Consider the following 27,586-nt stretch of genomic DNA (forward strand, 5'->3'; position numbering starts at 1 on the left):
CTTATGAAATACTCTCAGCGCATTTGAAAATGTATATTTTGCATCTTTCTAATCTATATCGACTCAATTGCCTTCATGTACACCCAAGATCCATGCTCGAAAAAGCAAAAAATAAATGTTGGGGATCATGTAATATGGAAAAGAAATTGATGACAAGGTAAATTATGCACGGTGCATCTCGAAAGTAAAGAATATAATAATTGTAGATTTTGAAATTGAATTGGGTATTTGATACGAAGAGGAAAGTTGATGATACTTTTTGTGATTTCCCATAACCCTTTGCTCCTTCCATCTCATTGCTTTAAAAAATCATATATATTAGATCCCATCAGTCATATTGCCTTATTTGCAACAAAATAATTGTTGATCGTGTTTTAACCATATTTTAAAGGCTCTAAGAATTATGCAAGGCATGAACATGTACAGTGGAATAAGGTTGTTAAGATGTCAACAACACTTTCATTCGAAAAATAATAGGATGAAATCACTTACCCATCTATACTTAATTTAATGGCAAGTCATGCCGCTTTCGCTTTTCACATGTATGTGCATAAAAGGGTTTCCACCTCAAAGTGAAAATTTGTTATGGCCATACCCCTTAATCGTTCACAGTATGCGATGACCATGTAATCTGATGACGGTAATTGAATAAAGTAACAATCGATTACGTGCTTTTAACCTATTCGGAAAAAAAAAAAAGAACTAGTCTCTTGGTGCCAAACAGTCGGCACAGAAACGAAACCCTTACAAAGCCCTCCTCAGATCGAAGTCTAGGAAAGACCCTCAAGAGAACCCATCACAAAGAAGCAAATCAATCTTTGACTTATGTCTCCACTCAATTATTTTGAAGAAAAATGTGATGGCGAAGTATAGTAGTCACTGGGGCCAGCGGCGGAAACATGGAGTGCGCAGAAGTCTACAAAACCCACCAAACTATTTATGACCACCGCTGCCCCCACCCTAAAAATATCTTATTCAATCAAGAAATCTCCCCTGCAATACATAGGGAGAGAGAGAGAGAGATTGTAAATGTTTAAAATATGATTGGATGTTGGAAAGTAAGGGTCTTGAAAATCATATGTTAAGTGCACGGTAGCTATTCCGGCAAAAACCTCAATGATTAGATGTCTAATCTCCTTCCAGATATTCCCCACTTTTGTTCTAGAACTTATTACACATTATCTGATGTGATGGCGATTTTAACTAAACCCACAAATTTGTAAAAACATAGAAGAGCTCTAGAACATGGTCATGGAATTTCATAGATGTGATTGTATATTTATACTTATGGACGTGATTTTCCGGTGCAATTGCGCCATTTCACAATAAATTTTGACAGTATCTCTCTTTTGGAGAATTGAGATTCTAGAGAAACGTGTTACTAATACTAATAGTATGAGTCCTCTAATCCCTTTTAAAATAACCCAAAAAAAATGATATACTTAATTATATATGAGATCTAAGAATTGGGTCGACTACTCCGAGAGCACTCAATTATATATCGGTTGCTTGTACAAACAAATCTCTCCTCGAGAGAATAGATGGGTTGATTCAAGTGCTCACCTAGGGTCGTTTTATATTATTAAGGAAAATTGTTTCTAAGAAATTATTTTTGGACTTTTCAATATTTGGATGACGATAAACTAATGGATCTTTAAAATGCATGTTCCATGGTCTGAAAATAACGAGTTTGAATTAGGGGAAAACGACTTTCCCTCCTAATAAGATGGAAATCGATTTTTCCTAAATCACCAAAAAGATGAAAACAAATCAATTGGTTTCCATTGAAAACATTTTTTTATTATAAAATTTATCACAAAATAAATGTGCTATTTTTGAGAAAACTTCGTAATAAATGAAAGCACTTTTTGGACGAACTTTTAGCTTTTATGTGTCTTTGTCCTGCCGTAAATGATTTCGTCGACCGATTATTTTCGGTAAATTAAATGCGTGAAATTTTAAATAAGGAAGAGTTCGCGGAAAAGTTAGGTTGGCCATACGGGGTTAGGTTGACCGGCCTACGTAGGAAGTGCCGGTCGAGGAAGCATGTGCGATTAGGCCACGTAAATTGTCGCGATCCGAATCTTTTTAGATGCTCGATGCGCATACGTGGAGACCCTAGAATCCACAAACCGGAAAGTGGGACCCACGTCAATGATCGATTTATTTTACTTTTCAAGGTGATGCCGACCAAGGGCCCTTGTCCCACATCGCATGGTGCCCACGGTGGCTGCCATAGTCAAAGGAATTAACGTGGCTGCACCTCATGAGCTTTCATGATTTTTTTTTTATTTTTTAAGAATTAACAATTAAATCACCCTATCATTCACCGACACGAATACATAAAAGGATATTTTCATCGCCCGCGAAATTATTCAAACATAAGTTATTATTGATAATAAAAAAATTATTATTTAATTATTTCAATTGATTCGGATGATTATTTTTTGGAAATCATTTTATAAATTATTTATTTTTCGTAAAATAAATGGAGTATAGATTTTGTTGCAATATCTATTGCCATCAATATCATAGCCAGCTCATGAGAATTTACAAGAGAATTGCTAGAGTAAGTCAAAAAAATATGACCAACTTAACTCATAAATCACCCGTATCGTGAAAATTAACATATATGGCGGAGATAATGATTTACGAGTTAAAGGGATACTCTCATTTATACAAGAGATATATGCTACTGATTTTTTTCTTTTATCACATGAAGGAGTGCAATCGAAAACATTTTCTTTATTATTTCTAATTTGATAAATACAGGATTTTTTTTTAAAAAAAAATACAGGCTTTTTTTTTTTTTAACTTCGATTATAGATATACGTGTATCTAAAAATTTAATATAACTCATAACATAAGTAATTTTAAAATAGAAGTTCAATTTTAAATTTCAAAAATCATTACTTGAGCTATTTTCCCTGGACACGTTTCCACTTGATGCTTGTGCTGGTTTCCTGTGGGCCTGAGGTCACCTCTTTCTAGGAAGACTAGGGCCATCCCTCGGCTCCAATATCTGGATCTGGCAGGTATCGACTTAGCCCAGGTTAGAGAAACATATTTACATGAATCCGGAAACTGAAAGAGTCTCTTATTTTAGAAACACTGATTTCATATAACACGAGACAAACAGTGCAGTGAAAGTTATAAGATATTTTCTATTTATACCAAGAATAACGGCTGTAAAGGAGAATGCAAATTTCGGTGCCATTTGTAGCAAAATCACTCCTCTTTTTTTTTCAAATAATGAAATGGCTAAAGAGAATGGAGATATTTTGATAATTTTGCAATTACCCTGTTGGTATTGCGCTAGCTGTGGATTAATAATTCCAAGTATATTAAGATCAATCTGTCATTGTCATATTAAACTAACTGCATACTTTAATTAGATGGCATATATGGCTGCATAAATATACATTTAAATAAGTAACATGTCCACATAGAGTTTTTCATGATCACTTACTACATGTTTGATACATTATTTTGCAAGGAGTTATTATTTAAGAGACATATATGTTAAGATGGCTATCGATCTCTATCAATTTTTCTTTTCTTTGATCATAATCTCTATCAATCATTTGACTCGAGCTCTTTCTTTTGTCACCTCTAATCTCAAATTAAATTTTATAATATACACAACACATTGGTTTGTAATATGAAAAATCAATCACGATGACAAACTAGCTCATTCAATTAACCATTGTGATATTTTCGATCTCAAAGGGAACTCTCCGAGGTGAAGACAAAGCTGGTTTGGACCAACATCAAAATTTGGAGAGTACTCAGTTCAGAGCAGTTATAATTGTTGCAGAATGGATTCAGAGAAGCAGAGCCAGATCTCGGACTCTGCATCATGCCAGACTACATGAGCATTGTGGACTAAAATTTGGCATACTTAAACCTCCCCCAAGATTGTAATTGTCGAAATGGTTTACCTACTAAGAGCAAATCTATTCAGGAGAAGGATTACAGAGGAGGATACTTGTGAGTTGTGTTGACAACACCCGGTAACCTTAGAGCACCCGTTTATTCTGTCCTTGGACGAACAAAATCTGGTCGGATTAAGCCTTGCAGATCAAGATTATTAGATAGAGATTAACAAGAATCGAAGAATGACTACTGAATTCTAAAAGTTCCTCCATTAGTTTTCACTTCCTCATGGCTATCCTTTGGCAAGTTTGGAAATCAAGGAACAACTTCATCTTTTGGAGGAAAAAGCCTGATCGAAGTACTTGGTGAGTTCCGCTTAGGTGTGCTTTCAGAAAATCAGTAGGTGAAAAAATCTAAAGAGAAACCCGGGTTCGAGTGATGAAGGCTTGCCTCAGTTATGGCACTATCGACAAAGAGATCCCTCAAGATAAACATCGATAGCTCATTTAAAGATGTTTCAATAATTGTATCTGCAGAGATTATTCTAGTCGTTTAATGGATGAATCTACTAGATCTGCAAAGGTGAACTCGGCCAAGCGCACCAACTTGTCACTAAGGCCAAATTTGTTGGGCTTTGTTAATTTGTCTCAAAACCATTTTGCCGAGATGCAATAGAGTTACAGTTTGATTTGCAAAAATCTTGCATGACAAGCACTTAGCCCAAAATTTGGCTAGCAAATCCTTTCGAACCGCTTTGAAATTTACTTTATTTTGATTCCTCCGTTCCTTTATTGCAAACTTTACACTAGTAATGATTAAAAAAAAAAAAGAAAAGAAAAAAAGACAATATGGATGCGCTCAAAATGTTGGAAATTCGATCGGCTCTTGATTTTTGACCGTTGGCCCTCGACGGGGAAACGGGAAGGGCACTTCGGAGGTTTCGATATAGGAGAAGGGCAATTACGTCATCCTGGGGGAAGAATGCTCCCGAACTTGCAAAAATGGATAACGAGTGCATTTCGGATTCCGGATAACAAAAGACCTTCGGGCCTCTCGAGCGTCCGCTCAGAAACTTCCCCAGGTTGATGCGCTTTGGCTCGCGACGATGGTCTCTTCCCTCTCCTATCCATTGCAGACATGGTCAGCACCTTAATTTCCTGTACTCTTTCGTTCTTTTTCGTGTCCGCTGCTGCGAGTGCGACGTTCTTCGTGCGTGTTGTTCTGGCGCTCATAGTACCCTGTGTATTTTCTGCCCTGGCGAATGGTCAATTCGAAGTTCTACTGAAATTTCAGCATCTGGGTAGTCGAGAATTTGAGAGGGTAGTGGAGTGATTGGGTGTGCGTGGTCGGTGGAGGGTCGTAGAGCAATCGGTCTTTAGTGGCACTTGATGTTCCTCCGGATTATGCATTTCCCTCGAAGTTATGTCTGTCGTTTAGAGGTTGGCTGTTGATGTCCATGGGAGTTGGATTCTTCTTTTTTATTAGATTTGGTCTGCATTGATTCGATTCAATTAAGTGGTGAAGCTTGGTGTTCGGCAAAATGTCGAAGTTGCGGAAAAATTATGAGAGTGGGAGAATGTTGAAGCTGTGTGCTTTTGCTGACTCGATGATTTTATGTTTCACTCTGTGACTCTCTCATGTGGTTATGACGCAAATTCAGGGGTTCAGGGTCTAAATCCTACGCCTTTGCTAGAAAAGCCACCTCTTTTGTCGTGCAAAATGCTTCGAAAAAGAGGGAAAAATCTTAAAGCTTCTTTGCAGTGTACTCTGTGGCCTGGGATTTACATTGACAATGTGTTTCTCTGTTTTCTTCCATGTCATAAGGCTCTCACTGACGAAATGTCGAGAAATTCTTGGTTCGTTTTGGCCAGAGAAGTATCGTCGTTCTTCCAATTTGAAGCCAAAAGGCACAGTTTATTGTATAACGGAATCAATCAGACCATGTCAAAGTGCCAGAAATCTCTTTTTAGTTCCTTGTGGATAAGGCCCTTTTTTTTCCCCAATTGAACCTCAAATTTATTTTTCTCTTCATGCAGTAGTGGTATCTATATAGGAGGTTCTTGTATGTTACCCTTTGCTCTTGCTCCTTGATGAGAGTTTGGAGTTGGAAGTTCGTTATTCAATTTTATGTTGATCCTTTTAATGAGGGCCAACTTCTCAAGTTTGAGTACTAATTGTCAAAACATTCTTTGTTTATCATATTACAGCAAACTGAGATCAGCAATTTTGGGTGAAAGAAGTGGCATATGCATTTCTTCTGTTCCTGTAACTCATGTTGGATTCATGAGAAGCAATATAGAATGTAAGGAATCTCGCATAGGGAAGCAGCCGATTGAGGTGCCAAAGAATGTGACAATTACATTAGAGGGCCAGTCTTTGAGAGTGAAAGGTCCCCTCGGAGAGCTTTCACAGATGTATCCACGAGAAGTGAAAGTTGAGAAGCAAGAGTCCGGATATCTCAAGGTCAACAAAGCATTGGAAACTAGAAGGGCCAACCAAATGCATGGCCTTTTTAGGTGAGCTCTAACTTGGCTATCCTTGCAAAAGAGTCTCTTCATTATGTTCTTGTTTCTTTTCATTGAGTCAACTAAAAGTTGTAGAGGTTGTTGTGCTGCTTCCTCTCTCCCCTCTTGAGTAGAAGTGCAATGAGAATGCTACTTCCGGATGATTTAGAGAGGTCGTGTCCAATTGTGGAAACAGTAGGCTAATGTGGCATTTTCCTGGCTATAAAGATGGTTGGCTGTGCTTATTCTATAAGCTTTGAAGAGCTTATTTGTTGTCTGTCATTTATGGGACTTGTATAAAATCTGTAATAAGCATACCTATACTTGGGAAGACGCGTTTAAAACACATTAACACGCCTGGAATTCATCTCTTCAACTAAAAAAGAGTGAATTACCTCTGATTGACCTCAACCTCTGTTATATAATGTATCCTTTCCTAAGAGGGTATAGACAGATGGAATGGAAACATGTCAGCTCCAGTGTCAACTTGTGGAAATTTCATGAAATTGGACACCCACATTGACGATTTTATAAATAGCTGGTATCTCTAGGATGAAGTTTATGATTGCTACATGATTCTTTGATGGAAGAAGGAACTATTCATGTGTCAGTGGAAGAAGGAACTATTCATGTGTCAGTTGCAGTACCCTTTCTCTTGCTTATCTGTGATATACACCTTCTTCATCTCCTCCCAGAACCAATTGAAGTATTGGGTGCTTCAAATGTGCCTTCTTGTCTTTGAAGATAGTATAGTTTCTCTTGAAACCATCACTGACTTCTTTACCAAAGTGTTCTGTTTAGCATTCCATATTCACACATTGATTGAATCTCGCATTTGCAGGACGCTAACAGATAACATGGTTGTGGGAGTATCTAAAGGGTTCGAGAAGAGACTTCAGTTGGTCGGAGTGGGGTATAGGGCAACGTTGGAGGGCAGGGATTTGGTGTTGAGTCTGGGGTTTTCCCATCCCGTCAGGATGGCCATTCCCGAGGGCATACAAGTGAAAGTAGAGGACAACACCAGGATCATCATCAGTGGTTATGATAAGTCTGCCATTGGTCAATTCGCTGCTTCAGTCCGAAAGTGGAGACCTCCAGAACCTTACAAGGGGAAGGGGGTGAGATATGTGGATGAAGTCGTCAGATTAAAGGAAGGAAAGTCAGCGAAGAAAAAGTGATGGCCCTATTTCTTTTTCTTCTCGTTTGTAACTTTTTTTTGGCCGAATTCATTTGTACGCCTTGGAAGTAATCTGATAAGGTTTTGCTTAGTAATTATTTGTCAAAATACTATCTCATTGTGTTCATCCTTACGTGTTGCTTGGATAATTTGGTCATGGATACAACTTTACTTGATTTCTTGTTTCTCTCGCCTTGGTGGGCTTTCATTTAGCAAAGTTCCTCATCCATAGGAAGTTACCAAGAAAGCAGGCATATCGATATGAGAAAATGTTTGGTTTGACACCAAGTCTGCATATTTATGGTGAGTGCCAAGACAAAATGATGTTCTTGTCTTGACAGTCTAGCTGATCCTAGCTAATGATGCATGTATCCTGAGAGTTTTTCTTCGTTGTTTTTCTGTAGCTCCATTAGAGCATTGGCTGTGTAATCCCTTCTCTTCTTCTTTGCCTATTCTCTTACATCACAGCACGGGTACAAGTTCGGATAGGACAACTGGACCCTAAATTCATTTAATTATTATCAGCAATTAGAGCAAAGTTCTCAAGAAGACATTTGTGATCTCGTAACTTCATAGTAAACATCCAGTTTGGATTTGTCTACATGCCAGAATCGCACCAACAGAACATATTGCACATAAAGCTTCATCAACACCATGTGCGTTTCAGAACTCAGCGGTTTTATATCCACAAATAAGAGAACAAAAGAGATCTGAAGGGGACGCAAAGGCAGATACTGCCAGGGAAATGAGGTTTTGAGTTCTCCAGTAATCTGGCCGGGTCAGAAAAATAGCAGGGCAAAAAAAAAGGAATGTTGCTACATTATTCCTGCAAATTCTTATGATTGTCTAACTGATTAGTACTGTAATTGTGTGAAGGTGTTGATGATATGCAGTAATGACTACTTCTAGAGTTCTACTAGTGTGTGTTTTTGGGGTGCGAGGGGGTCAGAACTACCAACAGAGTATCTAACCTAGGAAGAAAAAAGGTACCCTTGTTCCATCTGCCTCTAAGGACTCCAGTTCCAAAAGCTCTGCATCTACCTGAAACAAGCCGAAAACAAATTGGTTTGCCCCTGTCAGATCTTGAATAATTGGTTTACCAGAAAACCCAGTCATTCATGACATTGCTAGCCAAATTCAAATTTCAAATGAACTGAGATTATTTTTTTTTAATCGCCTCCTTACCCTATCTGTTCTTTCTGGAAATCGGAAACAACCTGAGATAGGAAGGTACTGATGATTACCTAAGAACTGTCTTCCTCATCATCCTCAACCTCAGGAGTTGATTCAGAAGTAGATTTTTCGGATGATGCTGCCGGCTCAGCTTCGTCTTCTTTGACATTCTAGTATCAGGCCACGAAACAACATATTTAGCTTAATTTTGGGTGGAGCCGCCGTGAGAAGCTCTGTGTTCTTTTGTTTTCTTCGGAAGCCATCATACGAGCTATACTAGTTCAAACTAAAAATCCAAACGAGAAAGGGAAATACCTCATTCTCGTTATATGATTCCATAACCTTGTCATAGTCCACCTTCCCCTCCACGGCTTTTCCTATGTACGGACTTTTCTCCTGCAAAAACAGGAGGCTGAATAAAGTTCGCAGTAATGCATTTGTTGCGTTCATAGCAGTTCCTTTTTTTTCTTGGGCTTCACAGCTTTGGTGAGCTAATATGCTGCATTGAGAAGTTGAGAAGGGGTTATCTTACGGCCAGAGACATTGATTTCCATCTCTCACCACCAGCTTTTGCGACCTGCACGCCAAGCACAACTAGTTAGGGTCTGAGAGACTGCTAAGGCAAACTTTTAGCTGGGATCATCAGTAAGGAATAAGATTGAAAAGCGTCAAGGTAATCCGTTATTGACAAACAGAGACCAGGCTCTGGCTCATTGCGAGTAATGCAAAAGAACCAAGAGAGACACCCAGTAGGAATTTGGTTCTCTTCCACGCTGCAGCATGACTGAAAATGAGACGACGGACGTATATTGATTAGAACTATTATTCGGATAAGCATCTTGTTATTAGATGCTTGGCTAAAGGCTAATGTCAACTCCGAATCGCGACGTGACTTCCATCACTTGAAGCAAAATGAAAACCGAAAACACAAGAAAGGAAAAGGAAAGAGATGCAAATGATTTAACGAGATCAACTCGATTCATCACTACTCTGGAGCCACAGAAAGCTAAAAATAGTAAAAGACAATCGTAATAGCTGAGATCGCCAGGTAAAATCCGAGTTCCGAGACTCACGGCGGAAACGGATTTGTTCTCTGGATGCTCCTCTTTGTAACTCTTCCTGAAATCCTCCCTATCATCATCCACAACACCATACACGTAAAAGCGACTAACAATAACCAAAAAAAAAAAAAAAAACAGAATCTATTGTATGAGTCCAAGAGCGACTCACATGAAGAGGAGAAAAGCAATGGGAGGACGCTTTGGTCTCGCAGGACCGGAGCTGCTCGCGACTCCTTTCTTCTTCGAAATACTCTTTCCATCCTTGCGCGGCTTCAGCGTCCTTGATGAAGAAGCAGAGACGCGAGTCATTGAGCAATCTCAGTTTCCGATGCATCAGCACGAGCAAGAGAGTTTATATAATCACTCAACAGTAGCCACCACTTCGAATCGCAAAAACGTATCCTCGATGACAAAGAGTAAGAAGGACTGTCAATGCAGAAAGAGCGCGCGGTCGTAGTCGGCATAGCAACGCAAGACCGCCGGCGCATTCGAAACGCCTTTGGATAACGATGACAAAAACGTTCAATCTTCACTAAGGCTCGCAGGTGCAGAAACGATCCGGCATCTAAAAAGCACCAAAACGCAAGAAGGATCGCGATAATCGATCGACAACGAATCGTCACTGCGAAGCACAGTTCAGTGACATCATCCAACTCCGAAACGACGTCTACATGCCGCCGTGACAACTCGAAACACTACACGCCACGACCACGACTCCAGCTGATCACGTCTACCGGACGATTCGCCAGACGGTAATACCGCAAAATAATGACAGCTCGAAGCGAAGCGAAACGGAACGAAGCAGGGAGAGATCGAGGAGCCTACGGTGGGCGAAGCTTCTTGTGAGCGATCATGACGTTCTTCCGACCTTTCATTGCTGCTGCTGCGACTCTGAGAGAGAGAGAGAGAGAGAGAGGAGAGGAGAGAGATTGTGCGCGTCTTGTCTTCAAATTTATACGAGCCTTCGAGCAGGAAAATCCACCCCGAGTTCGTTATTTTGGCGGGAGGGCGGCGTGATGGACCCCGGGGACGACACTGCTTTCACTGGCGCGAGTGTAGAAAGGAAGGGCACTCTCCGGTTACGTCCCGACACGTGGCGTCAGCGGGACAGCTCGACCGCTGCCGTGCCTTTGGACGCAGCGGGACGCCTTGAGTGGGACCGCCCGCAGGGGAGGAGTGGCGTGCTGCTCCCATCTTTCGGAAAGTGCGAGTGCACCGTGCGTTATAACGCAATGTAGGGCGTAGGTTGCCTATTTTCAATTTAAGACAATACTAGTTTGCCTTTTTGCGTTAATTGTTAGTTAACCGGTGATTTTATAAAAAATAGAAAAATTATTAAAGTGCATATGGGAGGGTGCGAGGTGAAATTGGCCTCGCCTTGGCCGGGGATGTAATGTATAATGGAGTAGTTAATGAACCTCGATTGGCTTACAACCCATTTGCTTAATTATTTTTTTTTTTTTTTTGAGGCCCTTGGTGGTCTCTCTCTCTCCGATCAAAGGTATCTTGCTTCCATTGCCCTATCCAACAAATGGTATTGGAGTTATTGGTAGGTTGGTGAGACCTAGTGTGGATCGACATTTCGAAGAAGGTATGTTAGAGTGGTCGGCTCTATAATCGAGGCGATGAATCTTTTCTCTTGGGTTCTTGTTGAGGTTTGGCTACGCCAAGGTGATTGAGGTAGACTTTGAAGGGCGCATGTTGTTCTTGTCTCCAGCATATGCTAAATTTGGTCGAGATCAGGTGGACATTTGAAATGAGGCAATGTTGATGCAGAAAGAATACCTAGCTTAAGGGGGGCAGGCCCAACACAGAACGGTAGCACGTGAGGGGAAGATTCAATAAGGCGTGGCCTCAAGGATATTAGGCAAGAGTAGTCTCGCATCACTTATGTTTGCGCTGCGAAGCAATTGGTATATCATAGTCGGATATTATTCATTCGTTTAAGCTCTTCAATGAGGGTGAATTTAACTACACATGTTGACAAGTTCAGATTTAAATCCCTTTTGATGATCTCTCGAGATGAATATATTGGACATCGACCCTGCACAAATCTTAAGAAATTAAGAAGAAATTAACTAAATATGTAGTTGATATAATAGACAGATTACTGAATAAATAAAATCAATATGCCATTGTGAATTTCTAATCTATAACATGCTTTCGCATTCAATCTAATAAGAAAAGGAAATAGGAAAATCCACCTCCTCCATCGATTCATCTTCTTTTCTCTTTCTTCTTTTTTCACCCCAATTTCTTCCTATAACGAATTTTTTTTTTTTTGGACAAGTCCTATAACAAACTTCACCAGAACATAATTTTTGCCCAAATCGGTTACTCCTTCAAAAGGGTTCCTTATTGTCCTGCCACTCATCCAACCTCTTCATTGCTTCCTCCACCTGCAAAAAGACCTACATTAACCATGTCCAAGAAACATTTGTCGGACGGCTTCTTGGTCGCGCGGTCAATTTAGCATGAACGCATACGAAATCGCGTTTAAAATGATCGGTTTAGTGAATAGGGTCGCGTACCTCCTTGTTCCAATCTGTCCGGAACGTGGTCCACATCAAGATCAGGGTCTGCATGATCGTGCCGGCAAGCATACCGCCCCATATCCCCTGCCACCACCAACCACGACGAAGGTTCACCTCGATTTACATTTCATATCTTAATCGTCGCGATGGCCATTTACAATGAAGAGGAAAAGGTTCCCCGAGCTTGAGCCAGTTATAACTTACCTTCGCGCCGAGTCTGAAGTAGAACCCCAGAAGCGAACCCAACGGAATGCCAAGCACGTAGTAGCATCCAACGTTGATGTAAGCCACGAACGCCTGCCATCCGCACCCGACCGCCACGCCTTCATCAATTTATATGCGATCAGGACTTAGATGGTAGATCGATATTATCACAAGATCAGTGTGCAGGAAAAGAATGGTGCTAGTTTAGCCATTAGCTACTTGAACAAATCCTCCTTACCGGACAAAACGGGTTGAATGCCATTCAAGAGGAGGGTGAGGGCGAGCAGAGGGCACAGATCGGAGACGGCGGCCGCCACGACAGCTCCCTCCGTGAAGGCATAGCTGATGACTCCACGGAGTGCGAGCACTGCCGCCGCTGCGATCACAGAGATGATGAAGGAGATTATTGTCACTACCACCACCGAGAATGCCGCCGACCTCGGGTTCCCAGCTCCAAGCTCATTGCTCACCCTGACGCTGTTTCCGACGAACGGAAGATCAAACGCAACACGTCAGAGCTTTCTTCAATCGAACTGGAATCAATACATGCACGAGAGGAATTTAAGGAAGCAGAATGGGACTAACCTGGCAGCAGCATTCAGGCCAACTGAGATCATGAACACCCACCCGGATATAGTCATGCTGCAATTTGCCCGAAGTCACAAAAGGAGTTCATTAGCATGTGCCTAATCATTTCCGAATTAAACTAATAATCCTCTGGACCCCGCATCCACATAAACAATCTCAATTCGATCCACCGTCGCTAAACCAACCTGGATGTTGTCCGTAGCATCCCATGTGAACGACATATAATAATGGAGATGAAGACAAGAATTCGTCGCATGAATGACTAACAGCTTCTTCCTAGGATTTAGTCTAAATGGGAAAACCAAGCGTCAACACATCATAATGAAGATGAAGACAAGAAATCGTCGCGTGAATGGCCATCCACTTCTTCCTAGGGTTAGTCAAAATGGAATAACCAAGGCGTCATTCATATTCCAAGGCGATCGGCAGAATCTCAGCAGTCACGTCAATTTTTTATACCGGGAATCCGACGGTTGACCCGATAAAAGTCCCACGCACAGAGCATACGAAATGTGTACATCAGAAGTTCCTAATCCCTCAATCACGACTCGATTCTTCTTTCGACGATCTTTCCCATCATCGGTTTCGATATGCCTTCTCGACCCTTATCGTAGTACTCGCAGGGAAACGCTTCCATGGCTCGGTTCTTGTGAAAACCGCGGCGCGGAAACGGCTTGCTTCTGTCAGGATTTGCCCGGCGCTCCACAGCCATTGAGTAATAGCGACGAAAGGTGCTCATCTCAACGCACGGCAACGTTCCGTCAGAAGCTTCACAAGATCCGCACCACCCCAACCGAGATGACATCATTTTTCCAAAGAGACATCCCGGCCAGCTTTCTCCACGTGGTACCTTTAACGTGCGACTTCTGATGGCGACACAGTTCGTCGTTTTTGATAAGCATGCAGAAACCACTTTCGTTCTTATGCTCATCTGTATTTTGCAGTCTTGCCATGTTTTCATTAAAGACCAACGGTTGCCTCACACGGATGGTATCATTTAACTATAACCAGCCCCAAAACACTTCAAATTGTCAAATTTTTACTTTCACTGTACTTACTACCTCGCCTTGCGCCCTCGGAATTCGATTCGGTAACTTCTTAATGCTAACTCACAGCGCTGGATCTTTCGGGTCATGAACACATTTTCAAGAACAAGTGCACATAATATAAGAAATCTTGCTGTTGCGTGTAGTGAAATAAGCTAAGAAGACTTACCATGTGCATGCAGATATTCTTCCCTTTTCTGGTTAGAAATGAAGCTAAAGGCATAAGGAGAGAAATAATGCGTTTTGGCTTACCAAATAGAGAGAGAGTCCAGCGCCAACTCAGCATTCTCCAGCAGCCCGGCGAGCAACACGAGTATCTGGAAATACCACGTCTCCAGGCACAGCATCACCGCCGACGCGGCGGAGAGCTTGAAGAACCCGAACAGCCCGGAGAAGGCCTGGACGCTGAAGCCCGTCCAGGTGCTCCGGCACCTCTCGCTCCGCACGATGTACACCATCTGCGCCACCACGATCACCCACCACGACAGGCTCAGCACCAGCGACGCCCCCAGCAGCCCCAGCCCCGCCCGGTACACCACGACCCAGCTCAGCGCCAGGTGCAGCACCAGCGTGGCGGTCGAGATGTAGGCGCTCGGGGCGACGATGCTCTGCGCCTGGAGGAACTTCTGGATGGGGAAGTTGAGGGCGTACGCGAAGATCTGCGGGATGAGGCCGTAGACGAACACGGCCGCCGCCGAGGCAATCTCCAGGGGCTCCCCGAGGAACAGCAGCAAGGGCTTCGAGAAGACGTAGACTAGCGTGAGGAGGAAGCCGGTCGCCGTCAGCAAGACGGCGGCTCGCTGGAGGTACACGCCGAGCATTTCGTACTTGTGAGCTCCGTACGCTTGCCCGCACAGCGTCTCCACCGCACTTCCCATGCCCAGCTGACATATTTTCGATTGGTTAATCAACGGAGTTATAGATGAGATTCACGTAAAGATCGAACTTTATACTAGAGATCAACAGAGTGCGGTTCTACCATGAGGCCGTAGGCGAAGACCTGGATGCCGGTGTTGCCGAGGGAGGCGGCGGCGAGCTCAAGGTTGCCGAGGTGGCCAGAGAATATCTGGGTGGACATGGACATTATATAGTTGATCATGTAGACGACGACAGCGGGTGCCGCCAGGTGGAAGAGCAGCTTGAGCTCGATCCGTGAGGCGGCCCGGACCCTGGCCCCGAGAGTCAGGCTTGGGTCGGAGAGCACGGATTCGAGGTGGCCGCTTGTCTCGTGGTGGTCGGGACGGGGTCGGTGGGGCCGGGGAGACGGAGGTGGCGGGACTTGGGTGGACTCCGGTAGAGGGTCGTACTTCCTGTCGCCGCCGGCAGCTTGCGAAGAACCCATTTTGGTGCGGGAGTCGCGCGGCGGCGGCGAGTCGGTGGTAGCGGCGGCCGTGGAGAGGAGGGACGAGAGTACTTATCGATTGAATTGGCAAGGACGTGGGAGAGTCGAGAGAGGGTTTTTAAAGAATGCGAATGTGCTGGTGATAGAGAGGAAGAGAGGAGGAAGAGGAGTTGCTCTCCGCGTCAACTGAGTCGAGGCTGTACGTTAATTAATTACCTCATCAGCTGTCAGCCATTACGTCAATTCCAAACGCGAGTTGCTGTGTCAGGATTTTCATTCGTGTATATGTATAGGAGGACCATTCATTTACTAAAAGATCAAAATAACTTGATTTGGATTAGGTAAAGAATGATCGAATTTAATTAGATTGATTTAAATTGATCTATTTAACTCATTTCGATTTCTTTTTCATACAATGTAGAATTAGTGATTCATATCCTATTCGATCTCCGATTCACATCCAATCTATTCCTAATTTATATTGTTAGAAATACTTATATATTTAATTAAATCTATAAAAGCTCGTACTCAAAATGGAATGAAAGTGCAAAGCGAGCTAGTGCGAGATCGAGTGAGAGTAAGAAAGAATGAAAATAGAGTTACTGAGGTCGTTTGAATCTAATTAAGTTGTAGACCCGTTTATGACTCATTTAATACCCACATTATTTTTAGACCTATTTACAATCATTTTACTTATTATGACTAATTCATTCACGGTCCATTTAACATTTATAGGGATTAAGGCATGGGCCAATGACTTATTTTGACAGGTCTAATTTATAGTCAATCACGAGTCACGCTTTGGTGCCTTAATTTTACATTTTTCGAGTTGTAATATCTGATCAAATTCGATTCAAGAATCCGACTCACCAAATTCATCCGTGTACAAATGTGTAGTGATATTTCGATTCGTTCACGTGCGGGACATCCAAACCGCAGAAAACTATTTCGATGACGACCATCTTTGATCCATAGAGTTGTCTAACGACGGAACTCTTAGAAATAGTACGATGAACGGGAACCGAAGTAACGCATAAAAAAAAAAAGAGAAAGCAAGAACAAGATGATAATGCGATAAGTATAGCCGCCGTTATATGGAGTGTCGTTTCGTGTAGAGAAGACAAGAATGAAGGCAGATCGTTCACGAGTTTCATTTTCCTTTTCTTGGGGTTCGACATTTCCACGAATTGAAGGAATAAATTCCCAAAAGAAAAAAAAAAGAAGAAATCCAAAGACATTTCCTCGGTTGGCGATTGAAGGATTTGGACGGTTCATCTCCATGTGGACCTTCCACAATGTTGATGGTTGGCGAAAGATTAAGTGCCGTGATCCTTGCTAACCATCTAAAAAAATCACCAAAAAAGTTGGATAGAGAGAAGATTCGGTATTTAAAATATTCTAATATTCTAAGCTAAGTATTGATTCAATAATTAAACAGATCTATAAAGATTTTGAATTCGTACTTCCCACTCTGATACCACGAAAAATTTTGTGGGAGCGCCAACCTTTGCTCTAAAATGAGTAAATCATTTAATGAAGTCATGATATGTTTTCAATTGGTACTAAATAATTCCCTTTTGTCGAGATGCCTGGAATCAATTGGGACAAGTAAAGCCTAGGAATAATCAACATCGATGTCCAAATTTGTTACATGTACCAAACCAACGGCCGAAGTTTGATTTGTTGCCTTGCCAATTTGGATTCCTTAAATTGACTTTTGACCAATCGGTGACATAGAAGGTGGCGTCAACTAGGCAAGCGATGCTCTGCTAATAATGGTTCATTATGGAGTAGAGTCCAAATCAGAGTTTCCTTTCTCTCTCTTTTTTAATCTCGAGACTAGAAAGGAAAAATTGGACTTTGGGAGCCATCGCCAGAAGAAGCGTACGGCTGCACAAGTTTTTTTTTTTTTGGGTCGAAATACGGCTGCACAAGTTGCTCGAGAGAAGAGTGACAAAAAATTGTTTCCCCCCACTGGATAAAATATGTAGAATCGTTTCTGAAAAGAGGAATCTAAACAGCGCGTCCAATGAAATAGACTTGAACTCAAAATTTAGGATCCGATGACGACAATCATCTCCACAACCACAATCTCGAAACCATTGCTCTCCGTTTTGAAAAAACAACGTTGGCTGATTACGATATTAAAGCCATATATTACGGTTAACTTTCCTAATGTGTTAAATTTCACTTTCATATGCCATTAATTCAAGTTAGAATTCACATAGACATAATTGAGATTAAAATTGCATCCATAATAAGAAAATTGCAAAAAGAATTAAATGTCATCATACCGAAAAATCATGTCTAGGCTATGCATGCATTTTTAATTAACATATGATAGATATTGGGAAATTAATTAGTAAAGTTATACTTGGCTTTCCATTGAGGTTAGTCCTATTTCCTAGCAATTTATTTATTGCTTTGATTATTGAGTGTTATATTATCTAATTGCACACCCCGCATGATTACACTTGTATGATTAGTGATTTAACTTTAAAACCAATCAAGATAGCTTGTAAGGCATATTTTAAAGAGAAAATGTATCAAAATGGTGTTAGATTATTTTGGCATAATCAAATTTCCGTATTTATGAATTTATTGTTTATAAAAGTAAATTGTTGGAGAACACTTTACTAGCACTTTACTTGGGTTTTTAATTAACCCCTAACTCATTAGCAACAGCTCCAAAAGATGAGAAATTTGCATGTTAAATCAGGCATCAAATTGTAATTGATAAGGCTGGAAAGAGCCCATCCTAAATTCGAGCTATTGACTCGCGAGACAAACTTCATTCCCATTTAGTAGTCCATTAGCTTTATCTTATATGGTTCATACCTAATAAAGTCGCAGCACTTGGAATAATTTTGCACATTTACTAGAGTAGTTGCAGTGGATGGGTAATAACGATCAATAATAATTGGCAGGTATCATTTTAGTAATTCAACACTCGATAAAAAAAAAGAAAAAAAAAAGAGAGTAAATGGATGTAAAGACTAAAGAGGAGGATACAGCATTGTTTTTTTTTCTTTTTTTCTTTTGTTCACTTGTATACAAGTTTCTTGTTACAGGATTTATTATATGGAGCTAGAAGAATTGGTTGCTCCCTCATGCCCTTTTTCCTAAATGCCATCACAGTTACAGAGGTTGCCTGGTAAAGAATGAAGATGTCGAGGATTGTGCTCGCCAATACATTTCCCCGTCTTGCACAGTCGTTTCTAAGTATGATTTCTTCGTCCTGCAACTTCGGAGGGACAAATAAGATGAGAATACACTCCTATCTACGGAAGGGCTCGAATGGCAGCTAGGAAAACCAAAGTGCCGGCAACAAGTTCAAGGAGGCATCTTGAGAAACAGCAGAGTTGCAAATAGCAGCGTCACCAGTAAATTTTCGATGCAAGCGCCTGCATGTTGATGCGTCACAAAAATCTTAGTACTTGAGACCAAGTGCTATAACGAAGTAGCACCATATTTGCAACGCAAAGACACCGCCGATGAATATCTTACTACTGATGGGATTTCGTTAAAGAAAGAGAACACACTGTTGGGAACTTCTTACTAATCGAGTCAGAAACAGTCTCATATCAATCTATGCACCTTGCATCCACTCCAAACCCTGGGGCCAACTGATTCAATAATTTCTGAATAAGCCTAATTAAGGCTCTGTGATCAAATTTCTCTATTAAATTTAACTGAAAATAAAAAGAGGGCTTGATTCAGCAAGCAGTGACCTCAAATATATCCCACATTCAGATCACTAAGGTACTCAAGCCTGTTGAGATGCCAATCAAAAAGACACAAATTTTGGATCCCTATAGTGACTTAATACACAAAAATTCACTGGTGAGCTATCGCATGCACTCGAAGAGACTTTAATATGTGTCGAACAAGGGCAAATGGGTAGTTATCGTTCAATAAGACATGATATAAAAGTAATGACAGATGCAATATTTGGCTAGAAAAGGGCATCAAATTTCCTTACCGCGGTGTGCAGATGATGTTTTGGGAAGAGCCGGAATTTTGCCAGCTGCTATGCCAAGGAAGAGCAAACGTGTCAGGAACAGAAGTGCCGAAGCCAAAGTAGGAAAGGCTAAATACTGACATACAAGAGAAAGACAGGTAGTTGAGATATACTTTTGTTGCAAGAAGGCAAAGGAATGAGAGAAGTGGAGGACGGCCATGGAGCTGCAATGTTGTCGTTGAGATCACATATGAAGCTTACTCCTGACATTTGATCAAATGTTGCATCTGAAGGTAAGCTTGGTAGAAGACAGCCAGATTCTGGAAACAAATCAATGGAGCTCTCAATTTCTCAGGAAGAAAGATACAGCAACAGTGGAGTCCAATTAGTTCATATGGTACTTATGCAAATGCTTTGAAACTTGTGAATTTGGCCTACCAAGGCAAAGTTGTTGTTGAGGTTGTTTAGCACTGAATATCTTGAATCAGGATCTTACATGAAATCAGAGATAGCACAAGTTGTACCCTTTTGGATTGTTTTATTCTCAAAGGCCATGTTATACTGGGTAGTAGACGAGTGAATATGAGCCTAAAAATCATTATGATTTTCAGAAGAAATACGAGCTCAAACTCTTTACTTCACGCTTCGAAAATAAGATTTTATTGTAAAATCATAAACCTTGCAACCCTTTCTATCCAGTGATGCTTCACCAAAGAACCAAGCAGGAATGAGACATTAGACTTGAGATAGAAATTTGTCACTTAAAAGACAAAATGAGCCACTGCATAATCTTAGTATGTAGGATAGAAGGCAATCATAAGATTAGGATGTTACCTTGCGATAAAGCTGAAGCATCAAGTTCAGAAACCCCCATTATAGAGGAAAAAGCACAAGAAAGTCTTCGGTCAGTATCAGTTCTTTAGAAGACTGAATGACAGTAAATTGCTCGCTTAGCTGCAAGTAGGGAAGAAAAGGGAGAGACAAAGGATTTGCTTACCTTGAAGAGAGAAATCCTTGAGGTTTATATGACAAAGATTATAGAGATTCTTTGAGACATTGGCTTGCTGCAATTTCATTCCAAGATATGTAGCACAATTTAACGCTTGCAAGTTGGTTAGAAAACTCTGCTCCTGTAAGTGGGAAACATAGCTCTCCATTGCTTCACAGCAATCAGTTTGGTCACTTATCAATCCCTCACATTCTTTTGAAATTGTTGTGATGTTTGGGAATTTCAGTGGACAAACTGTCAGATAAAGAACATACAAGAAAATCAGAAATAGGGATTAAGATAGTTCCAGAAATTTCCTGAAAGCTCTCAATGACGACCAGTACTGAACAGAATAAGATTCCAAAAAAGCGATCAACCATGCACATTTGCATGCATGTGTACCTACACATTCAGATGCATGCTTACCCTTGTTTGTATTGCAATTGGAGAGGCCTCTAAGGACACTGTTACCAGAGGAGGGATCCAGTTTACTTGCCAACCATCGCAAGACAATATTCTTACAATCATCAACGTTATTTGAGTGCCCAGGTGAGATAGGATTCCCATCTGAACTCGACAAGCCATTCAAGGATAGTTTCTGGGCTGCATCTAAAATTGCGTTTTGGCAAGTTTGGTCACAGCACTCTTTGACAGGATCGATTTTTTGACAAGCAGTTAGAAGTCTTGAGGTGTCCACGCTGCTCTCAAACTCATTGACATCAGTGATAGGGCAGGAGGCTGCAGTGAGGTTTGCAGGAGAAACAGAGCATATGCTTTGAAGAGTTGCATTGGCACCTTGGGCCTCTAGGATTGTTAGAACATCTGAGAGGCAATGGTTGGAATGAGTTGCATTTAAAGCAAGCATCCCAGAGTTTTTACTAGACTGCCCCATGAGAATGACCAGCGTGGCATCAAACTGAGGACAACATACCACATTAGCTAAATATGGCGCAAATGAAGCCCAACAGTCCGTCGCTGTTATACTCATGATGCTTTGTGCCACTGAAAAATTCAAGCTGCAAAGTCCTGATGAACCAAAACCAAAACCAGCAGAAAATTAGGCCATGTGCACTGCCCTCCACAAAAAGATAGTTCTACTCCAGTCAAGAAAGTCAAGTGAGATAGGCCTTAATTGACCAAAATCTGTGTGGACACAAGAAAATGCAGGATACTTCAAACTCTCGTACAAAGAAGACACAGGGTTTAGTCAATGCCAGAGTAACTGTCACATTTCACACCAGTTTGCAATCATGGATGCAGTTACCCTGCATCATTGCACAAAATCCTGTCACGTGTCCATGAATAATCCACTGTTGTACGTGATTCGAGAAGAAGTGATGCAAATGGGAGCTTCAATATTCAGGTCAAAGCTAACTAAAAGAAAAGGGTGCTCTAAAAGCATGGTAATTGGGAAGCTTTCCACAATAGTCATACTCAGGAAACTCAGCGTCGTTTGCCCCAAGCACACTTGGGATACTTTTAGCCAAGCATAAGTGACATTGTTTAGGCAAACCTTTGTTCCTATGGTATTTGAGCAAGTGAATCGCACCTGATAATTTGGGCACAGTGGCATTTGTGAATGGCATCAATGGTGCAGGAGCTAAACTAGGGAGAAACGGTTGAGGTTCTGCACTGGGCGAGATTTTTGGAGTCACAGCACTTCCCTTTATTGAAACTAAAGCATTGTGTTCATCACCAAGAACTGAGCTGGAATAGGAGACATTTAAACCTGCAGAGACAAAGGAGCTACATGATTGATAGCCTGTCATACACACAAAGGAAGACATGAATATTGCTGATAAGCAGAGAGTTACCCGCTTGTATTGATTTGCTGTACGATAAAATTAATAACACTAAAGTTCTCACTTTTGAATAGTAAATGGTTCTAAAGCAACACAACATAACTTGGAAATTACAAATTTGGGTCCAAGCAGACCCTAGAAGCCATCTTAGAAAGTTGTGAAAGCAACATTCTGAGTTTCCTTCAGTCTGAGAGAACATTGCACAAAATAGACACCATAACTTCTGTATCACAAGTTTCCCACAAACTGGAGAACGCTTTTGTTAGCAGGAATATTACAGACCATCCTGCTGAGTTTAGCTTAGTTGATTTACCACCTAGAAACCCATAAGCACATTCTAATTCTCCTGCAAGTAATTGTCGCAAAGAAAAAAGGGCTTTGAAAACCTTCACTATCTTAACTACACAGAAACCCAATCTGATAAGCTACCATCGCTCCAAGAAACTAATCAGGTCAGTCAGTAAGACTCCCAGCAAAACCATCAATTTAGCTTCTCATCAGTATTCATAACAAGGTGTTGTGCAGCACAACTTGGATAAGAAACTTGCATCCACAAAAGACACCACCAATTTATTCTGCATCATGGACCTGAAACCTGATGCTGGTTGCCTTTTCAGAGCCCTCTTTGGAAATCAAAGCGCATCCCAAGTTTTAGCAATTCTTCATTGAACTTCCTCATAAGCTCTAACATTACAAATCGATTATGAAACCTTGGTTATGCATCCAAAAGGATTGATTTGATATACCATCAAATCCTCTCAGAAGTAAAAAATTTCGTTCCCATGTCACCTTCTGCTTCCACACGCTTTGATGCTGAGATACCTTCTGCTAAAATTCGTCCCTATCCTTTTGGTTTTAACAGCTTTTTCACCTTAAAATATTTTCCAATATGAGGTCCAAACTCCAAAGCATCGAACTACGAAGAAATTGCACCAAAACAACAGCGTCGACAAAAACTGGAGCTGGAATCAAAGTTGGCTGTCCGGCGGCAGAAATTTAAAAAGCCAGATTCTTGATAAGCAGAAGAGCAGAGAACTGACACGACAGAGGAAACCAGGAAATCAAGCACACTCGGGTCCTCCAAAAATAAGCATTCAAGACAACCCAATTTGTTAAATTTGCCAAAAGGGAAGATTAATGCCGAATAAAGACACCGGCAGTGAAAAAAAACCAAGAACAAGAACAAGAACGCTTACAAAGAATCGCAAGCAGAACACGCCGAGGCGCGAGGCCGCCGCCCAGCCTCGCTCTCATGCCTTCACCCTATGGGTTTCGCAGCAGCAAACGCAGAGAATGTGAATGCAAGATGAACAGGCCGGGGGAAAAAAAGGAGACTAATGCAGGAGTGGCGAACCCACCTCAATGCCTCTGCAATTGAAAAACCGGGCACTGAGAATCTTGCGTTTTAAATAGACCGTACGGAGCGTTGAAAAAGAGAAAGGCCGAGGAGGAAGAGGCGGAGGAGGAGGAGGAGGAGAACGGGAACTTCGCGGAGCGAGGGAGGGAGGGAGCCAGCGAACACTTCACTTGGACACGCTCGGTGAACAGTAGCTACGCACGAGCGAGGTCGAGCTTGGGGAGGAGAGAGAGGATCACGTGCCGAGAGTCCGGAGTCACGTGGGGGGAGGTTGCTTCCGGGAGAATACACTCGCAGCATGCCAGCATGTATTAAAACCGAAAATTGGAATGTAAACGTCGTATTTCATGAGGTTAATGTGACGAAAAACTTTAAATTCGTACATTTACAATAAATTCATTTTTAATTAATTTTTAATCACAAAAAATTCTAAATCAGTGCATCCATGATAATTTACTCCAAACAAATATTTTAATCACAAAAAGTCCAAATGAGTATATTTGTGATAAATTTATCGTATTTTAGTTTTTGTTCAATTGAATTAATATCACAAAAAAAACCACAAACATGTCCATTTATGATAAATGGAAAGTAAATCCTCAAATTAGTATATCCGTTAACTGTCACGTATTATTCTATTTAGTAATTTGATAGTAAATTTTAAGAGAAACTAATTGAGGGTAAATTTATCATAGATGTATCAATTTGAGCTTTTTGATGGTAAAAAATTTAGTTTATGATAAATTTGTCACAAATATAATAATTTGAGGTTTTTTTTTTTTTTTCGATCTATTAACCTTATTTTATTTGAATTGTCCATCCATTTGTTTCGTTATTAAAGTAAATTTTTGTGCCTCACTAAAAATTGATGAAAAGCCATTTGTTCGACTCGAATTTCTCTTTGCCCATTCCGTGTCACGACATGTGTTAAATTCAAGCTTCTCTCAATAGTTATATGTCATGTTGTCATATTTCACATAAAGATTATCACCACTAAATTCCACGACCCAAATAAACACATTTTCACTTATTTTTGTTTTTATAAAATACATCTAATTCTGAGATATTCGTACAAAAAACACAGAATGATCTTGATAGGGATTATCACTAGTAGTTTTAGTTAGATTAGGGTGGCATACACCGCCACTATCTTATTTACCTTTCCTTTTGCCATTTGGGGTTGCTTCGGGCATTGAGCTCGTGTTCCCGGAGGAAGCGTGACAATGCGGGGTTTGACTCCGTGCGATGCGCAGCGGGGAAAGGACAGCCGTTTGATTTAGCATGAAACGAAACTTTGGTTTTAAGCCTTCGCTTCTTGCTGTGGTCATCTTTTACCTCTTCATCTTTGGACCCGTCGTGGAATCGTCATCGTGCCTTGGATTTTTCAATTCATTGGTGGCTTTGGATGCATTGTTTGTCTTGGGGGGAGCTCGAGAGATTTGCGCGTGAAAACAGCCTTCCAAAACGGGGTGGGGGAGGGGAGGGATTTGGCGTGTAGTTATATTGCCCACTTGCGTACGCAAGGACAACAAACATTAACATTCCCGAAAGAGATGCCTCATAATCCCCCTCTTGTCCCCGACTCCCGCATGCAGCCCAAAATCCCCATGGAATAATTTGCCTTTTTTTTTATCTCACGGGAATGTGGGGGACACTTGCTATGCCCTCAAGAAAAAGAAAAAGAAAATATGGCTTGTTGAGCCATACATTTTTTTCGCATAATTGATTCTCACACTTTCAAACATCGCGCGACTCAAGGAAAAAAAGAAGAAAAGATCATACTCAAGCGATTGGTTGAAAGGTTAAGGCACTGATTATGGCGTGCTTTTCTGGAGGTCCCGAATATTGTTATTATTATTATTTTTTGAGTGGATGCTTTGTTCTTTTTTTTTTGGGTCGACTAAAATGGGCTAAAAGGAGTCTGGTTTTATGGCTAAAGAAGTCGGTGTCATTATGGGCTGGGCGGTCCATACTTTTTCATGCGAAGTGCACCCGAGAAGAGAGAGGGACTGGCCTCGTAGTAAATGGAGTTGTAAATGAGAGTTTCAGATTTCGTTTTCAAAATGAGACATGCAGGAAGTCGTGAATGGTGGCGAGGGACAAAGCCTCGGTGCTTATGGGCCTGCACGATTAGTCCCTTCATTGGGACGAGCTCCCACTAGCTTTGCGAGGCCCAGCCCAATATCAATCGGTCCAGTTCTGGGGTCGGTTTATTGCGCACCCTCTTCCCCTTAAATGAGCCTCAGTTTTGAGCTCACCGCCGGGGCCTCCTCATTGGCACTTCTAAGCTGAGCATCCTACGGCAGATATTTGATCTGGAGATTCTCAAACCATCCGAGGCCGTGGATCTAACGAGTGTTGACTCTCTCGTGGCAATGGCGATCAGGAGGAGATGACATGTCGTTATCTTTGGGAACCCAAGTCACCTGGCGACGGGGACAAAGGCCCCATAACCTTTTTTTTCTCTATGAGGGCGAGTGCGGGTCAGGTGATTGCGTGATGACTTATGGCCTTTCATTTTTTGGATCCAAGGTAAGGAAGAGATATTTGAGTTTTTTGGAAGAGACATCTGAGTTATGTGTCTGCCGCTGTGTGTGTTTGGGAGAGAGACAGATGAACCGAATAATTATATGGACCAACATTTATCTTTCAACAAATCTAAATAAAAAATCCCCATTTGTTGCACTGTTTGCTTTCTAAAGGTGCCCTTACTATATAACAACCATTAATTGAGAGATGGAGAACAATGCGCTTAGAGCTTATAATGGTTCATCATGGTATAAGCTTGTGTCTACTCTCCCAAACTAATAACCTACTGCGTAGATTCTGCTAGTCAATCGTTAAAAAGTTTTAATAGATTATGTCACTTATGCTCAAGCATTTTATGTCAAAACTAGTGCCGTTTATATCCAAACAGATAGATCTCATTATCTCACACCTAAGCATAAATTATTATATGGCCAACACTTCTCAAAAGATTATAATATGAGGCTCACAAAAGATACAAAAATGTAGGCAAAGTTTTCTCAAATTTTGGAATCACAAACACTCGGTCTCTTTGTCTCTTCGGTGAATTGGTCTTCTTTTATATTTCTCAGCATCTAAACTTCCCAATGGACAATTTTCAAATAATCAACCTCCAATCTAACCATTGGACAATTGTTGAGAAGATTTGGGTCGGTTAAAATTTATCAATCAAAATTCCCGTAAATTTAATCACATACACAATCAAATCTTGGTTCCCAAAATTTGAGTGCTTCAACTATAGAAAGTATTTTGCATTTGGGATGATCGTCAATCAAGAAATATATCTCACATAATTGATTTATCTTGTACATATAATCTTTATATTGATGGTCAATCAAAATCTTCTAAGTTGGGAATTCATGTTAGATCACAAGCTATCAAGAAATGAGATAATACATTTAAATAATTATCTTGAAAATCGTGACAAAATTGTCGTCACAAATAGTGTAGGTGTTGTGCTTATATTCACAGTGTTATATCCAGCTCTCCTGCTATTTATAGATATCAAACTTTCATAGGCCTTTGTTTATATTAAGCTTTTGTAATACTCTATTCATATCCATTCAGCATGCTGTTGATATTTACACAGTGGGCTGCTTATATCCAAGCAATACGCTGTTTATATCCGTGCAATAGTTGATTGTGGCTTCTCAATTATATTCAACAATTCTTCCCAAGACACTTTAATAGCGATAGCGATGCAGATTCTGTCAACTTAAAACCTTGTTCTTTTAGTCATTTAAATTTTTTTACTGGTCATATAAAAGGTTCTTTTAAAGCGGATATTCCCTACAACACAAATGACTTTTGCGTTTATCAAGATCAATATAAACCATGGATAGTTTTGTCAATTTTAATTATGTTAAGAGGTTTTCTCATTAGTACAAACACCTATCAATATTACATCAGTTTCAATATCTTAGAGCTCACAGAGCCACCGCAAAAG

General features: G+C 40.9%; 4 protein-coding genes across 7 annotated transcripts; 1 reads left to right on the plus strand and 3 right to left on the minus strand.

Annotated features, from left to right (window-relative positions):
• Window positions 1–4,811: 4,811 nt before the first annotated feature.
• On the plus strand, window positions 4,812–7,744 carry LOC104439704 (50S ribosomal protein L6, chloroplastic). The gene is made up of 3 exons (XM_010052729.2): window positions 4,812–5,016; window positions 6,084–6,392; window positions 7,222–7,744. The coding sequence occupies exons 1-3, from the start codon at window positions 4,982–4,984 to the stop codon at window positions 7,556–7,558; spliced, it is 681 nt and encodes a 226-aa protein (XP_010051031.2). The 5' UTR covers window positions 4,812–4,981; the 3' UTR covers window positions 7,559–7,744.
• Window positions 7,745–8,801: 1,057 nt separating this feature from the next.
• LOC104456500 (high mobility group B protein 3-like) lies at window positions 8,802–10,100 on the minus strand. The gene is made up of 5 exons (XM_010071309.2): window positions 9,961–10,100; window positions 9,804–9,861; window positions 9,263–9,307; window positions 9,046–9,126; window positions 8,802–8,900 (listed from the first exon to the last, which is right to left on the minus strand). The coding sequence occupies exons 1-5, from the start codon at window positions 10,098–10,100 to the stop codon at window positions 8,802–8,804; spliced, it is 423 nt and encodes a 140-aa protein (XP_010069611.2).
• A 1,746-nt stretch (window positions 10,101–11,846) lies between these two features.
• LOC104439693 (protein DETOXIFICATION 40) lies at window positions 11,847–15,656 on the minus strand. Its single transcript, XM_039301027.1, has 7 exons — window positions 15,143–15,656; window positions 14,416–15,047; window positions 13,115–13,171; window positions 12,768–13,006; window positions 12,530–12,648; window positions 12,323–12,409; window positions 11,847–12,190 (listed from the first exon to the last, which is right to left on the minus strand). The coding sequence occupies exons 1-7, from the start codon at window positions 15,503–15,505 to the stop codon at window positions 12,134–12,136; spliced, it is 1,554 nt and encodes a 517-aa protein (XP_039156961.1). The 5' UTR covers window positions 15,506–15,656; the 3' UTR covers window positions 11,847–12,133.
• A 2,810-nt stretch (window positions 15,657–18,466) lies between these two features.
• Window positions 18,467–23,802, minus strand: LOC104439671 (uncharacterized GPI-anchored protein At1g61900). 4 transcript variants are annotated; one of them, XM_039299032.1, is made up of 10 exons: window positions 23,737–23,742; window positions 23,615–23,624; window positions 23,453–23,519; window positions 22,004–22,183; window positions 20,881–21,480; window positions 20,464–20,709; window positions 20,301–20,312; window positions 19,640–19,786; window positions 19,488–19,535; window positions 18,467–18,909 (listed from the first exon to the last, which is right to left on the minus strand). In XM_039299032.1, the coding sequence occupies exons 3-10, from the start codon at window positions 23,508–23,510 to the stop codon at window positions 18,839–18,841; spliced, it is 1,362 nt and encodes a 453-aa protein (XP_039154966.1). In that variant the 5' UTR covers window positions 23,511–23,519; window positions 23,615–23,624; window positions 23,737–23,742; the 3' UTR covers window positions 18,467–18,838. The 4 variants fall into 4 exon arrangements, with proteins under 4 accessions (XP_039154966.1, XP_039154965.1, XP_039154964.1 ...); XM_039299031.1 differs by lacking the exon at window positions 23,737–23,742 and adding an exon at window positions 23,784–23,802 and having other exon boundaries at window positions 23,453–23,624; XM_039299030.1 differs by lacking the exon at window positions 23,737–23,742 and adding an exon at window positions 23,743–23,787 and having other exon boundaries at window positions 23,453–23,624.
• Between the last annotated feature and the right edge of the window lie 3,784 nt (window positions 23,803–27,586).

This window comes from Eucalyptus grandis, chromosome 8 (genome assembly GCF_016545825.1).
Source record: "Eucalyptus grandis isolate ANBG69807.140 chromosome 8, ASM1654582v1, whole genome shotgun sequence".
Lineage (NCBI taxonomy): Eukaryota > Viridiplantae > Streptophyta > Magnoliopsida > Myrtales > Myrtaceae > Eucalyptus > Eucalyptus grandis.

Coding starts and splice junctions, on each gene's coding strand:
- LOC104439704 (XM_010052729.2), top strand. CDS start 4,982: ATGGTCTCTTCCCTCTCCTATCCATTGCAGACATG. Junction 5,017..6,083: donor TCCTATCCATTGCAGACATG/GTCAGCACCTTA, acceptor ATCATATTACAG/CAAACTGAGATCAGCAATTT. Junction 6,393..7,221: donor CAAATGCATGGCCTTTTTAG/GTGAGCTCTAAC, acceptor TCGCATTTGCAG/GACGCTAACAGATAACATGG.
- LOC104456500 (XM_010071309.2), bottom strand. CDS start 10,100: ATGACTCGCGTCTCTGCTTCTTCATCAAGGACGCTGAAGCCGCGCAAG. Junction 9,862..9,960: donor ATTGCTTTTCTCCTCTTCAT/GTGAGTCGCTCT, acceptor GGATGATGATAG/GGAGGATTTCAGGAAGAGTT. Junction 8,901..9,045: donor AATCATATAACGAGAATGAG/GTATTTCCCTTT, acceptor GCCTGATACTAG/AATGTCAAAGAAGACGAAGC.
- LOC104439693 (XM_039301027.1), bottom strand. CDS start 15,505: ATGGGTTCTTCGCAAGCTGCCGGCGGCGACAGGAAGTACGACCCTCTA. Junction 12,649..12,767: donor CATTCAACCCGTTTTGTCCG/GTAAGGAGGATT, acceptor AAATTGATGAAG/GCGTGGCGGTCGGGTGCGGA. Junction 12,410..12,529: donor ACTTCAGACTCGGCGCGAAG/GTAAGTTATAAC, acceptor TGGTGGTGGCAG/GGGATATGGGGCGGTATGCT.
- LOC104439671 (XM_039299031.1), bottom strand. CDS start 23,510: ATGAGAGCGAGGCTGGGCGGCGGCCTCGCGCCTCGGCGTGTTCTGCTT. Junction 22,184..23,452: donor TGTTCTGCTTGCGATTCTTT/GTAAGCGTTCTT, acceptor TTGTCTCTGCAG/GTTTAAATGTCTCCTATTCC. Junction 20,710..20,880: donor CAATTGCAATACAAACAAGG/GTAAGCATGCAT, acceptor TTTATCTGACAG/TTTGTCCACTGAAATTCCCA.